The 15,879-nt window shown below is 40.8% G+C and overlaps 1 protein-coding gene across 1 annotated transcript in view; it reads right to left on the reverse strand.

The window, feature by feature from the left end:
* The window catches only part of LOC126365857 (armadillo repeat-containing protein 6 homolog), a 104,697-nt gene that overhangs the window by 13,384 nt on the left and 75,434 nt on the right, over window positions 1-15,879 (reverse strand). The window contains exon 5 of the mRNA XM_050008522.1: window positions 4,522-4,671. Within this exon, the coding sequence (XP_049864479.1) occupies window positions 4,522-4,671 (150 nt within the window). The remainder of the gene's footprint in view (window positions 1-4,521; window positions 4,672-15,879) is intronic.

Here is a 15,879-nt window from a genome sequence, read left to right on the forward strand (position 1 = left end):
AGTCACTGCCCATGTCTGTCTAGAATACAAGCCTCTCTATCATCATCTGTCTTCCCACCATCTTTCCATCTCCACCTTGATCAAGGCTGCTTCTTTATTTTGCACACAGTCCTTCACTCCTTCCAGCCACCTGTACCTTGGTCTTTCTCCTGATCTTTTTCCCTTCCCTTTCATCTTGTGTATCTTTCTAGGTATCCTACTTCACTTAATACATCCATTCACTTAATATGTCCACGCCATCTAAGCCTTTATTCCTCTATCCTATCCTGCAACTGTTCCTCTTTCATTTATTCCTTGATTCTCTCATTGCTAAACCTGTACATCTTTGCCACTTCAATATTATTTCTCAAGAATTTCAATTCACTATGTTGTATTTTGGTTTTATCTCTCTTCTTTTCATTACCCACGTATCTAAGGCATATATTAGGGTTGGAACATAGTGCGGCTGATAGACAGCCTTTTTGCTGGTTTGAGAGACATCCTTGCACCATATCAGGCTTGGGGCATGCTTTTGATGAATGCTTGTACTCGTTTCCCCCATTCATTTATTTCTGTCATTTCTTCCCAGTTTCTCGTATCTTGCTTCCCAGATACTTGAAACACTCTGCCTTCCTCAATTGTTCTGCATCATTTGTTATTCTAGTTGCGGTCATTTCACACTTACTTATGCCAAATTTCATCTCACATCCATGCACTATTCATTGTCATGTCTTATGTCCAACTGCTCCTCCACTTCCTTCTTCTTGTTCCCTCAAATAACCAAATTGTCTGCCGAAACTGTTTTCCCTTCACCCAATTACTTGTGCCACATTGATCATCATGTCATCTATCACAACAATGAAGAGCAATGGTGAAAGCACACTTCACTGTCTCGAGCGATTCTTCTGGTCCAGCCAATATGAGCTCACTCCTTCCACTTTCACACAGCTCACACCCCCATAGTAAATTTCTCTTATCCTTCCTATAGTCTGCTTTTCTACTCCTCTGTTCTCCAGGGACTTCCATGTGTTGTTTCTACATACACTACCATATGCTTCCTCACTGTTCACGAAAAACATCAGTAGATCTATTACATATTCATAGTGGCATTCCTGTAGCTGCCGTCAGTGAAAATTAGATCCACTGTGGACCTTCCTACTCCGTACCCATGTTGTTGTTCTCTTATCCTTCCTTCTATTTTTGCCTAAATTCGTGTTTCCAGAACATTCTCTTATGCCTTTGCACAACTGTGCCAATCTTGAAGATTGAGCAATCATTCCTTTCTTCCAGTCTTCTGGGATTCTACTCTCAACATTTTTTTGAAGAGCTTATTGCTACTGCTGTGAAGGCCAAATTGCCTCTTTTGTTGCAGTAGCCCGAGTTTGTGAGTTCGTGAAAGAGCTTCTGGTGCAGTACACCGCTAAGGTAAATTCTCCCTGTCCCTGTTACACAGCTATATCACAGAGTCAGGTAACAGGATAGGAGAACTAAGGTTCCACAATACTCCAACAAATTAGTAACAAAGCCACACAAATGATTTAAAAAGTTTCGCTTATCTTTGTGACTTGCTGAGTAATGAAGTCTGCAACTCTGCATGTAATATAAAACAAAAATGGCCCTCAATGGTTTAGTGTAAATAATCGTAGGTAAACTTCACAGTACATGGCAAATGCAATTTACAACAGCAATCTGTTGACTTCTAAAAGTTCACTAAACGACATTCCCTGCCTATGTCAGCCCTGGACAATGATCTAAAACCAAGTGGATGACGACTGCTCTTCTATCCTATAAGTAGGCATTTATCCATTGTTGTCCGGTCATTGGCAGATTGTACTAGGCTGGCTATTGGCTGAGGCAAAGTCAATATCTTCATCTTCAGTGCTGCCAACGGCACTGGTGGAACTCGCGAAAGTGGCAAGTCTCTATGACACTGGCACCAGCTCGCATATTTGCAACTATAGTGCTTTTGTGCTGGCTGTATCTTGTTTGGACAACACAGCATACACAATTTTCATTACTCAATGGAGTCATTTTATCCCCACCCCTCCTCCTGTTCTCATGATTTATGCAATCAGCTCATGCAAACATGGTACCCTTCCTCTTTTCATCTTTCTCAATGCATCTTCTACTTCATCCCATGTTAAGTAGTTTTCCATTTGCAGTTCCTCACCTTCCTCTTTGTCCATGTCTCCATTTGGGATCAAGAGTTCTTCGAAATACCCCCTCCACATGCTCTTAAGTGCCTCCTAATTTTTTACATTTTGGCCACTTTTATTCACCATTCAAATATAGTCCATCATATCACTCTGCTTCTTACTTTTAACAATAATAGATCTTTCCTGAACCTTCACCATCCTCCTCCATCATTCTAGTCCTCTTCCACCCAACTTCTCCCCTCTGCTATCACTCTTTTCCCTCTTTCTTTCTTGTCTGGTATTCTTCTCTTGACTCTGGTCTGGTATTCTTCTCTTGACTATGTTGTCCTATTCTTGAACGATACCCTAAAGCCTCTATTCTTCTTCGGATTGAATATGGAGATTCCATACTATAATAGTTATGTAAATGCTTTGTAGTTTCTTTAGTAAACCTGGTTATACAGTTCATGTGCTTGAACCCAAATTTTCCTCTTCTTTATTTTTTCTTCATGGCACTGATCCACCTGAGCTTCAGTTTCACAACAACTGCCATGAGGTGAGTGTTATGTTCTGATATGCATAGTGCTCTGCACTTTAAAACTGACATTCCCAGAATTGCTCATCACTGCCTAATAACTGATAATCCCCATTCCAGTTCTTCACATTGTTCCTTCCAAAAATTTGCTACAGCTATTAATATAAATTGAACTAAATAAAAAATATGTAGTCTAATAATGTGACCATAACTGTACTGCCCACTTTTCTAAGGTTTATTTTGATTACATGAGAGTTTATGGTTCAAATTGCAGTGTTATACCGGTTTTTGGAATCCACTTCACTGTCCTCCAACAGTTATTAACACTTTGGTGATGAAGCCCGAACATAATTCGAGCCACAACACTGTGTTCAAAATATCGTACCACAGTACAGTTTGGGTGAAATTTTTTCAACAGAAGAGCCACCTATCACTCAAAAACTGGACTCATTTCATATGAGAACAATGTACAGACATCTTGCTGTCTGTACCTCCACAGGTGCTGCCTGTAGTTGTCGATTTCCAGAATTACTTTTAAAAGAGCTGTTGTCATAACTGACTAAGCCAATAAGTGCTTAGGTTATCGTGAGTTTTGTGCATGAATTCATTAGGTTTTGCATTTTGCTGTATTTCTGCTACAGATATGTCATGTCTGTAGAGCGAGCAAGAAATTTTGGAAGCTGAAGAGGAAGACTTCAATGATTCTGGGTCAGAGGGAGAAATATCTCAATGGAAACAGATTGAAGAAAATTCATATTCAGGGAGGCTGCAGCCTGCTACAATTTTTTGTGATAAACATTGTTGCTACAGACACTGCTGCTGTAATTACAATTTACATATGAAGCTCATGATGAGGCAGCATCCAACATGGGTTTTCAATATTTGTTTGGAGAAGACACAATTCACTGGTAAAACAAGCAGGAAAGAAACTGAAACTTCCAGGCAGATTAAAACTGTGTGCCAGACCGAGACTCAAACTCTCCTGCGAACCTTGCAGAACTAGCACTCCTGCAAGAAAGGATATTGCGGAGACATGGCTTAGCCACAGCCTGGGGGATGTTTCCAGAATGAGATTTTCATTCTGCAGCGGAGTGTGCACTGATATGAAACTTACGGCACACAGTTTTAATCTGCCAGGAAGTTTCATATCAGTGCACACTCCTCTGCGGAATGAAAATCTCATTCTGGAAACATCCCCCAGGCTGTGGCTAAGCCATGTCTCCGCAATATCCTTTCTTGCAGGAGTGCTAGTTCTGCAAGGTTCGCAGGAGAGCTTCTGTAAAGTTTGGAAGGTAGGAGACGAGATACTGGCAGAAGTAAAGCTGTGAGGACAGGGCGTGAGTCGTGCTTGGGTAGCTCAGTTGGTAGAGCACTTGCCCATGAAAGGCAAAGGTCCCGAGTTCGAGTCCGGGTCCGGCACACAGTTTTAATCTGCCAGGAAGTTTCATATCAGCGCACACTCCACTGCAGAGTGAAAATCTCATTCAGCAAAGAAACTGGTATCGGCCTGAATGCAACATATCTGTCTGCATGCCAAAATACTTCAAACTTTCCACACAAAAGACATTTACATGTAAAATTGCTCAAGAATCAACCACACACTTTTTTCAATGCTAATTATACTTTTTACCATCATTATTTCAAAATTTGTAATCTATCAACTAACTAAAATAAATATGAGAAATAAACCTTGACACTTGGTCTTTTTCCATGTGTTTAGCCTTTGAGATACATAAAACACAAATGTTCCAGTAACACTTTAAATGATGACATAAATGGGTGCTTTTCTGGGCCCAAAACCTTTTGGTTTGAATACAGAATCAACTTTTCTGTAGTGCTTTTGTTTTCTAATTGCATAAAAACTTTTCTTACCTGCAAATCAACTCTATCCAAATGTGCCTTCATGCCATATACAACTGCTTCTGCTGCACCAGCATCACACAGTGCTCTGCTATGCAGTGGACTTCTTAAGCTCAGAGCAGCAATGCATGCATTTCCTGCAAGTATTACATAAGGCGATTTCTGTAAAAACAAAGTACAGTGTAAATATTATTCTCCTGTACAGCACTGTTTAATACTTTGGTGGAAATAAATGCACATAATAATAAATAACCTGCTTAATGTACATGGAAGACCTGAAGCTCTATGGAAAAATTGAAATTTAAATCCAGTCTGAATCTTCAGCAATGATATCCACATGGAATCAGATTTTTGTAATTTTTTTTTTTCTTTTTAGTATGTGAAGTTCAAAACTCGATCTCACAAAGCAGTCTGATGCACTTCTCAAAAATTCTCAACAAAAATCAACTTTGACGTTTTCCGAGGAACTAAAATTAAGGTGATTTTCATGACAGGCTGCATGGTTCACTCAGTAGCACTGAAGAATCATAAACAGGTACTCAATAGATTCTGGTTCAGATCTCCCTATGGTCTTTTTTTGTTTTATTTTTGCTTCAAATCAAATACCTACATCACATAAATAAAAAAATTCATCAAATATATGCTAATTAACACATTTCAAGACTTTTTTTTATAAAAAAAGAAAGGCTATATGAGGAATCCACTAAATTACAGGCCCATGTCACTAACATCAATATGCAACAGCATTTTGGAACATATACTGTTTTTGAACATTGTGAATTATCATGAAATGAATGGTCTATTGACATACAGTGAACACGGATTTAGAAAACATCATTCTTGTGAATTACAACTAGCTCTTTACTCACAGGAAGTGATGAGTGCTATTGACAAGGGATTTAAAATTGATTCCTTATTTTTAAATTTCCAGAAGGCTTTTGACACCGTATCTCACGAGTAGCTTGTAATCAAATAGTGTGTTTATGGAGTATCTTCTCAATTACGTGACTGGATTTGTGGTTTCCTGTCAGAGAGGACACAGTCTGTAGTGACTGAAAGGAAGCCACTGAGTAAAACAGAAGTGATTTCTAGCATTCCTCATGGTAGCATTACAGGCTCTCTGCTGTTCCTTATTTATATAAATAATTTCAGACACAATCTGAGCAGCCACCTTACGTTGTTTGCAGATGATGGTGTTTATCATCAAATAAAGTCATCAGAACATCCAAATAAATTGCAAAAATATTTAGAAAAGATATCTGCATGGTGCAAAAATTGGTAACTGACACTAAATGATGAAAAGTGTGAGATCATCGACATGAACTCTACAAGGACTCCATTAAACTTCAGTTACGCGGTAAATCGATCGAATCTATAGGCCGTAAATTCAACTTAACAACTAGGATTTACAATTATGAACAACCTAAAATTGAGAAGAAGAATAGAAAATGTTGTTCAAAATGTAAACCAAAGACTGCAATTTATTGGCAAAACACTTAGAGGATGTAACAGATCTACTAAAGTGACTGCAACACTATGCTTGGCTGTCCTCTTCTGGAGTACTGCTGCGTGGTGTGGGATTCTTACCAGATAGGATTAACAGAGCACATTGAGAATGTTCAAAAAAGGGCAGCACATTTTGTATTATCAAGAAACAGATGAGAGAGCATCACAGACATGATACAGGATTTGGGGTGAACACCTTTAAAACAAAGGCACTTGTCATTGTGGCAGGATCTTCTCTCAAAACTTCAATCACCAACTTCTTATTCCAAATGTAAAATTTTTTGTTGACACCAACCTACTGTATGTAGAGAGAAACAATCATCATAATAAAATAAGAGAAATGAGAGCTCGCACAGAAAGATATATGTGTTTTTCCACGCGCTGTTCGAGAGTGGAATAAAAGAGAATTATTGTAAAGATGGTTCGATGAACCCTCTGCCAGGCACATAAATATGACTTGCAGAGTATCCATGTAGATATAGAGGTAGAAGTCTTCGTGTTTCTAATTACATATCGTACACAAAATCCCAATTTACACTGCAAATTCTTAATTACTGATATTTTATAAAAGACTGTTAATCAATTTCAATTTTTTAAATATAAACAATACTAACAATCTTTTATAAATCATCATAATTGAGAATGAACAGTTGCACATGGCACACATTTTTCATAAAATAAGACTACTGATATTAGATGTGTTTAATCAGCACATATTTGTTGATGATGATGATGATGATGATGATGATTACCGTATTTACTCGAATCTAAGCCGCACTCTAATCCAAGCCACACCTGGAAAATGAGACTCTAAATCAAGGAAAAAAAATTTCCCAGAATCTAAGCCGCACCTGAAATTTTAGACCCGAAATTCAAGGGGAGAAAAAAGTTTTAGGCCACACCTCCAAATCGAAACAAAGTTGGTCCATTGTAATATGAGGCACAATTTAGGTCGAATGAATGACGATACAGCTACAGGACTTTTGTTCGAGTCGTAAGCTTAGCAGTTAAGCTTTTTGTTCAAGTTGTAAGCTTAGCAGCCAGGTAGCCATTGCTATGCGTCAGGCGCTCCGTCCATGTTTATGCGAGTGCCATTCCTTTTTCACATGCTTCATCTAGTTTGAATTGATTTCTTATTTTTCTTTGATCTGAGAAGTGCTTCTCTTTGTTATAGGTGTTTACGTCACTCTAAACTGAAAATGCATTACTGTACTGTGTCATTCATTGTTTGTCGCATTCTGATAATGAGTGTTTATGGCCTGTCGCCACTCGCAGCATGGCTTGCTTTTGTGCGCGCTACCCTCGCTTACAATTTTTAAAAAATAGAGGAATTGTCTCTTAAGCGAAACAATGGCAAGAGACTGCTATTTGTTGTTACTTACACTGCTGCTTTCTTCGATAATGATCAACAAGAACCAAATAATAGACTGCGTATGATAGATGATGTTCTGAATGAGAGTTTAGCGAAAAATTTTCTCCGTTTGAAAATCTTTGCAGACGCCTCTTTAGTACATTACACTCAGCACAGAAATTAGAGTCATCTTAGATTTAACAATCTAGTCTATTTCTGACTGTACCACTATTAGGCATAAGAATAATACGAATATAAACATGACATGAAATGTATATTCTTCCGCATTTGCTGTTGTCTCACTCTAGTTTCGTAGTTTATTAGACAGACAGGATTTAAATGAGATAGCAGCAAACATGAAAGAATACATGGCAAAATGTTTATATTCGTATTATTCATATGGCGAAGAGAATACTGCATGTGATTCACATTTCATCAGGTTCCTAATAGCAACCATCTCTTCTCACAGGTAAGAAAAAATTCAGAATGTTGAGTTGGCCGTATTGACAAACATCCTTAACAGTCTTGCCAGTCAGATTTTCATTGTTGTTGTTGTGGTCTTCAGTCCTGAGACTGGTTTGATGCAGCTCTCCATGCTACTCTATCCTGTGCAAGCTTCTTCATCTCCAAGTACCTACTGCAACCTACATCCTTCTGAATCTGCTTAGTGTATTCATCTCTTGGTCTCCCTCTGCGATTTTTACCCTCCACACTGCCCTCCAATACTAAATTGGTGATCCCTTGATGTCTCAGAACATGTCCTACCAACCGATCCCTTCTTCTAGTCAAGTTGTGCGACAAACTTCTCTTCTCCCCAATCCTATTCAATAACTCCTCATTAGTTACGTGATCTACCCATCTAATCTTCAGCATTCTTCTGTAGCACCACATTTCAAAAGCTTCTATTCTCTTCTTGTCTAAACTATTTATCGTCCATGTTTCACTTCCATGCACAGCTACACTCCACACAAATACTTTCAGAAATGACTTTGTGACACTTAAATCTATACTCGATGATTTTCGTAGTACATTGAAATGCTGCTACATTCGAAGATGAACAATATTAAATTTGTATTTACTTCATTGAATAATGTATAAAAATGCAGTGGTCGAAACTCGAGGCGGAGAAAAAAGCTCATCTTCCACCTTTTTTTAAAAAAATTTATTTATTTACACAGAGGTTTTGGCGCCAGTATTTATCTTTGTGCCTGCAAAACATGCCTGTGTAGCGCTACATATATTAGACGGCAGAACTTAGTTGTGGCGGCACCTACCAACATTTTTCAGAACTTCCACTTACTTTGCACTCGATTCTAAGTAGCAGGCAGTTTTTCTGAATTACAAAAACCGGAAAAAATGTGCGGCTCAGATTCGAGTAAATAGGGTATGTGTTTAAAGGGACAAAACTATTGGGTCATCATTCCCTCCTTATCATGAGAGAAACATCTGAAAAGGTAAGATGCTAAGAAAATGGAGACTTGGGCTGCTCAAGCTGTATTAGCAAGTCAAAGAGTTTAAAAGGGTGTGATGGTAACTGTAACACAGTAGGTAAAAGAAAATAGAGATAACCCAGGCAGCATCTTGCACAAGAGGGTCTAAAGGCACAACAAGATGACAGGGGAAGAAAGTAACATGCAGTTGCTTGGAGAGCACCTTTCACAGGGGGAGGCTCTCGCCCCCACAACCACCACAAGCACTGGAAGTGGAAGAGTATTATAGGTTAGAGTAAAATCCGCTCTCTCTCAGGAAATGCAACACTTTGGAGGTGGCCGTTACATCATCAGCAAGCATCTGGGTTAGATACATAGGCAAGCTGAGAGCGTGCCGCAGATCAGCCAGCAGGGGGCACTCAACAAGAACATGCACTATCGTCAGTAGACTACTTCAGCTGCAGTGAGGAGGATCCTCCTGATGCAGAAGGAACTCATGGATGGGTCTTGTGTGACCAATGCATAGTTGGTAGAGAGGGAGCTTTAGGAACACAGACTACGAAGACTGTTGGAGGTCCTCCAGCAGAATATCGAATGGGATCCCAGCTGGTTTCCCAGTTTTGCATGATGCGCCAACAGTCTCAACAGCTGGTTGTGGAACAGAGTTGAGTAATGTGTGGGTGGTCATCTGACAGATTGCGACTGCGTAACTTGCCAGAAGCTACTGTCATCTAACCGGTAATGATGGGACACCAGCTTCCACCAGGAGCCTGTCAACACGGCTCATACGCAAGGCTTCCATTGCCAACAGCATGCTAGTGTGGTGAACAGGGTCCAGCACGCCCAGTACGGCTAGTGCTGCTGACCCATAGGCAACATGTCCATAGTCCAAGCGGGATAAAATCAGCACTTTGAAAAACCTCAGAAGAACTGTGTGGTCCATGAACCACAAGGAGTAACTAAGAAAATGGAGAGCATTCAGCTCCTTGATTCAAGTTGCCTTGAGTCAGAAGACATGCAGCAAACAAGTTAGCTTGCAGCCAAATAAAATACCTAAGAACTGGAAAGTTGCAACAACTTCATATAACTGGTCACCGAGATAAACTTCTGGATACAGGTCCACAGTCCGGAGTCAACAAAAAAGTATAACTCATGATTTCCCAGGAGAAAATTGATAGCCAAGATTCAGGGTACAATCATGAACTCTCCAGACATCTCCCTGAAGTTGGCACTCAGCAGTGTGCAGTGATGCAGAGGCATCGTACAGGAAAAGTTCATGCATGTACAGTGACGGATAGACTGTGGAGCCCACAGAATTTACCCAATACCATTGATGGTGATAGCAAACAGCGTTACTTTCAGAACCAATCCCAGAGGGACTCCAGTTTCCCTGCACATATTGGTTGCTGAGAGTCAAACCTACCTAGGACTGAAAAAATCGGGGAGCTAGGAAATTCTGGATGAAACTAAGTAAACTGCCCTGGAAACTCCACTCATTCAGCGTAGATAAGATGTGACGTCACCATATGGTATCGTATGCATTGTGTAGGTCAAAGAACACAGCACGGCGCACTGCAGATTCCAAACAAGCCAGGTGATCTGTGATGGACCAGAAAGCCCGAACGCCACTTTGGAATCATGATATGTGCCCTCTGGTTTCAAGACACCAACGAGGACATTGGATGGCCATTCATTCGGTATCTTACACAGCCCACTTGACAGACAGATTAGCCGGTACTTAGTTACAATATGTAGGTCCTTTTCCAGTTTCAGGACAGCAATAATAATACATTCCCGCCATTGAGAGGGAAATACTCCCTCCCGCCAAATGCGATTAAAATTCCTGAGGATATGTTTCATGCTGTCAGCATGAAGATGTCTGAGCATTTGGTTGTGGATTTTGTCAAGTCCAGGGGCCCTACCGTGACACACTGCCAAAGTGCTGCAAAGCTCCGATTCAGTAAAGGGTCCATTTACGATGGAGAGCTGTGTGCATGGACATATAGCAGGCAGCACTCTTATAAGGTGTTTCTGGGTCAGGAAAAGAGGATGGTAATTACTGGAAGCGGATACTTCAACAGACTGTGCTGCAAAATATTCGCCACGTACCATGGGATCAGTGCAGATGTTACCATAGACAAAGATGCCAGGAACTGCTATGGGTGGTGGATGGCCGCAAATGCAGAGGAGTTTATCCCATTGTTGGGGCAATGGGGTGTGGGATCGCATAGTTCAGACACATTGCTCCCACCACTCCTGCTTCCTTTTCTTTCTTAAAAACCACACTTTCACCTGGAGTCTCTTGAATGTTATTAAATTATCCATGGACGAATGGTGATTGTGCCGTTGACGCACCCTGCAGTGTTCCCTGATAGTTGCAGCTACATCTTCAGAACACCATGGCACCAGCAGTCTTCGGGATGCGCCAGAGGAGTTGGGAATTGTTGCTGCTGCAGCATGGGTAATGGCATCAATAGTATCCTGTACCAATTGGTCGATATACATCACACAACTGGCTGCAAAAGAGGCTGCAGAGGAGAAAGCCTGCCAATCAGCTTTCTGAAGCGACCAACATGGAGCACATTCTAGATGTCTGTGAGTGGAGAGAGAACCATAGGAAAATGGTCACTGACACAAAGATCACTTATCGACATACCGCTAAATCAGGAGTAAGACACTCAGGCTGCAAACTGTGAGGTCAATAGCTGAAAATGTTCGGTGGGCCACACTGAAATGGATTGCAACTACATTGTTGAAAAGACAGACATCCAATTCTGAAAGGAGGTGTTCTAGTACTTGGCCTGTGAGACTTAGCGTAGCTGCCCCACAGAGGATTATGGGCATTAAAGACCTGCAATAAGAGGGAGGGGGCAGGGAGCTGTGCCACTAACTCGAACAGCTCATAATGATGGAAAGGTTGGTCTGGGGGCTGATAAACATTATATACTGTCATCTGAACTGACAGGTAGACACAAACCAGTCATGGCCTCTAGTGCAGTGGTAAGGGGCACTTTATCACTGAAAAAAAAAAAAAAAAAAAAAAACAGAGTGTAAGAGGATACAAACATCACCAGACACTCTATTGACATTAATGCAGTTGGTACAGTAGGGTTGGTAGTTTTCCAGAGCAGGGAGGTGTGTTGCCATAAACTGTGTTTCCTGAAGCATTATGCCAATTACCACATAAGTAGCCTTTAAGAGATGAGTTCAGACAAATGGCAAAAGTAGCCATTCCAGTTCCATTGAAAGTGCATCGGAGTCAGGTCTGAGAAAGTGAAGAATGGAAAAGATGGGTGTGATTACTTTGTTACCAGTTTGTGGTCCACCTGATTGTGTGATCCATCACCCATGTACATAGCCTTGATCGCTGCAGGGCTGGGGACCAGAACATCTGAAGTCTCAGAAAGTAGCTTATTTTTCTACTTAACCTTCTTATCCTACTGAGTCTTCGATTTGTGTGAAGATTTCCCCATTTTAACATCTGAGAGCGAAGAGGACCGTACTTTTTGTTGGGCTGCAGCCTTTGGCTGCTGGTCCTTGTCTTGAGAGGGGTCCACCTCGACAGGTGTCCTCATCCCTGACGCCACAGGATGACTAGGCATCTCTGGCTGTACCAATCGAGTGGGAACCACCAGTGCTATAGGTGTAGGGGATAAGCAGGGCCAGGAGGTGTTGTGTGAGATCTTGTGATGGTTTGAAGTACGGACTGTGACATGACAATCACAAAATTGGAGGCTATATTAGTCACATGAAATCTTTCAAACTTTTTCCTTGCATCTAGGGAAGACAAGTGATCAAGTGCTTTATACTCTTGAATTTTCTTAACCCTCTTGAACACTGATCATTGTGGTGAGCGAGGAGGGTGCAGTTCTGGACAAGGGCTACCCTCATGGGGCACCTGTCCACATGCCCTACATATAGCCTCACTAGAACAGCAGAAGAACGTGCGTCTAAACCTTTGGCACTTAAAACATCTCATCAGACAAGGAAAATAAGGCCTGACATCGCACCTATAAACCCCAACCTCAACCTTCTCAGGTAAAATGTTGCCAACAAAGACTAGGATAAAAACTCCAGTGTCCACTCTGCTACTCTTGGGTTCCTTCTGGATGCGGCGTAGAGAATGGTTTCCACGCCAAGCCAGATTAGTACGCAGCTCTTCATCACTTCATACTATTAGATCCTGATAGTAGATAACAGCTTGAATTCTATTGAGCTCATTATGAGGGGAAATGGTGACTGGTATATGCATCTCCTAACTTGAAGAGGGCTTGAAGTGCCTGTGATTGGTTGGCATGTGATGTTTCGATCAGCAAAGATACATTTCTCATCTTCTCTATTGCTGCAATGCTCCAAATTGATCTTCAATATTTTCAATGAAAATATTGGCTTCACTGAAGCAAAAGAACCACCAACAGTGCAGGACCAAGCCAAGAACTCTTAGTAAACTGTCCACTTCAATTTCGCCTTGCCTGGCTCTAGTCTTGAGACATGGTCAATTTTGGAAATGCCATGTAGGATTATAAACTTCTACATTAAAATCACTGTTCTTGACTGATGAGATAGTCGTTTTGGCATGGTCACTATTAAGCATGATCCGTTTCATTTCTTATCATCTGTCCCGATACCACTCCCTCTGATCGGAGGCTCACCCCATAGGCACCGCCCTGCCAAGGCAAAGGCCACTTGGCAGAGTAGCCATTGCCCTGAGTCTTGGTACCCCAAAGTTGACAGGCACCTACTTCTTGACTGACATGGGGAGGTCACAGCTCATGCATCGGCAGGCAATGCCTGCATTGTCAGACGGTTACTGCCGCGAGGGTACATGATAACCCCACCACAACAGACTGACTACCGTGCAGAGGAAGATCCACTTGATTGGTAGGTGCATAAGATAACAGTGCATGGTGGAGAGGTAATGCACCACAGTAAGGTGTCATTCCCCAAATGGTCCACAGTTTTGTAAATTTGGAAAGTGGAGGTAAAACCCAAAAATGGGGACCAGAATTTAAAAACGCAAAAATGTGAGGGAAAATGCATTAAAAAAGTGAAAAGAGCGAAAACAGTCAGTAGTCTGAAGAACAGTCACAAGACTAAGGTAAAAAAAACTCGAACCAGTAAAAAAGACTCCTATTATTTACCTCTTATAATAGGCAAGGAAGGGTTGCAGGTCTATTCTACATCCCCCACCCTCCCAACACCACAGAGAGGCACATTTGTTGAATTTTATATTTAAATGATGTAGGTATTTGAACTGAACAAATAAAATAAACAATAAAGCAAGACCACAGTGAGATTCAAACCAGAGATTCACTGATTGCCCAACTGCCATTCTCCAAAGCTACCAAGCGAGCCACAGGGTCCATCGTAAAAATCATCTTAACTTCAGTGAATGAAAATTTGCTCAGAAACCTGCAAAGTATATTTTCTTGAGAATATCTGACAGTTACATTTAACTCCCTGGGTAACTGATATTTGAGTTTTGAACTCCACATGTCACAAATATAAAAAAATCTGATTGCAAGGCAATCTTGTTAGACACGTGTGTCACGTTGGAACTAAAAAAGGGTAAAATCTCAGAAAGTGGAGACAGTGAAATGCCAAATGGCAAAGTCGTTAATTTCCACTAGCCAGAAGCCTACAAATACTTAGGCATTTTGCAGATGGACATAATCAAATACGGGCACGTAAAAAATGTGACCAGCAATGAACATACACAAATGCTCAGAAAAATTCTGAAAAGCAAACTACAGTAACAATACCATCAAGCTACTCAAAACCAAGGCCATATTATTATCAAATAAACCACACGCATTGTGAAATGAACAAGGTACAGCCAGATAATCTAGAAAGCAAAACGAGAAACTCATGATAATTCACTATGCACTCCATGCTTCACGGTAGAATTGACAGGCTGTGCTTGCCCAGAAAAGTTGGCAGAAAGCTGTGCAACAATGCCATACTGCCAGTCTGAACAATTAATTACTGCATGGGCAGTTTTCAGGAAAGATTGAAGGCAAAATAGATGAAGAAAAGACAAGGTAATGGCTTACCAACAGAACCCTAAAGAAGGGAACAGAAATATTGATTTTTGCTCCACAGGAACAAGCTGTCAGAGCTACTGCAGTCAAAGCCAGATTCAAAAAATCAGGAACGGTCCCAAAGTGCAGACTCTGGAAAGAAGGTTATGAAACAACTGGCCATATCTTGAGCTGTTGCAGACAGATTAGCAGAGAGACACAAGGGTGTAGCACAAAAGAAGACCAACAAGAACTTATGTCACAAGTACCACCTGCTGGTGGCAAGGAACCAGTGGAACCACAACCAGAAAATGTTGCAGAAAACAAGCCAAATTACTGTGGGATTCTCAACTTCATACAAACTGAATGTTGGAATATAATATCCACACACCACAACTGTGGAGAAAAACAAAGTGTGGATCACTGACATTGTCACCCAAAGTGATATGAGAGCCGACAAAAAACAACTTGAAAAACTTACCAGAGATAAAGATCCAGTGGTTCTTGGCACACTGGGAGCTGTGCCAGAAAAGATCTTAGTGGGCATCTGAAAACCATTGGCATTGATAAATGTCCATCTACCAACTACAAATGCCATTTTATTGGAATGTGCAGAAATAATCCACCAATATATCACAGAATCTTGGGAAGTGTCCAACTAGCAATAGAATCCAGCATAGTGAACTCATTTCCTGTGTTTACTGTTTTAACGACAATAATGAAGTGTGATTAATATTGGTATAATTATTAGCTACAATTGTGGTCTCTTAATCTGAATAACCACATTAAATTTTCCATTATGCAAAGTGAGTTATTAGTAACAATAAAAAAATCAGGACAGGAGATTGAATAATACAGTTTAAAAAGGCATTAAATTGGAAAAACAACATCCATTTGAATGCAGTAACAGTCCTTTAGTCCTTTGTTAAAGCTGCAGCGACAAGAGGAAGGGAAGGAGAAGAGGGGAGGGAGAGAAATGTGTTACAGAAAATAGACAGGCAGACAGAGAGAGAGAGAGAGAGAGAGAGAGAGAGAGAGAGAGAGAGAGAGAGAGAGAGAGAGA

The sequence above is a fragment of the Schistocerca gregaria genome, chromosome 4, assembly GCF_023897955.1.
Source record: "Schistocerca gregaria isolate iqSchGreg1 chromosome 4, iqSchGreg1.2, whole genome shotgun sequence".
Taxonomy (NCBI): Eukaryota; Metazoa; Arthropoda; class Insecta; order Orthoptera; family Acrididae; genus Schistocerca; species Schistocerca gregaria.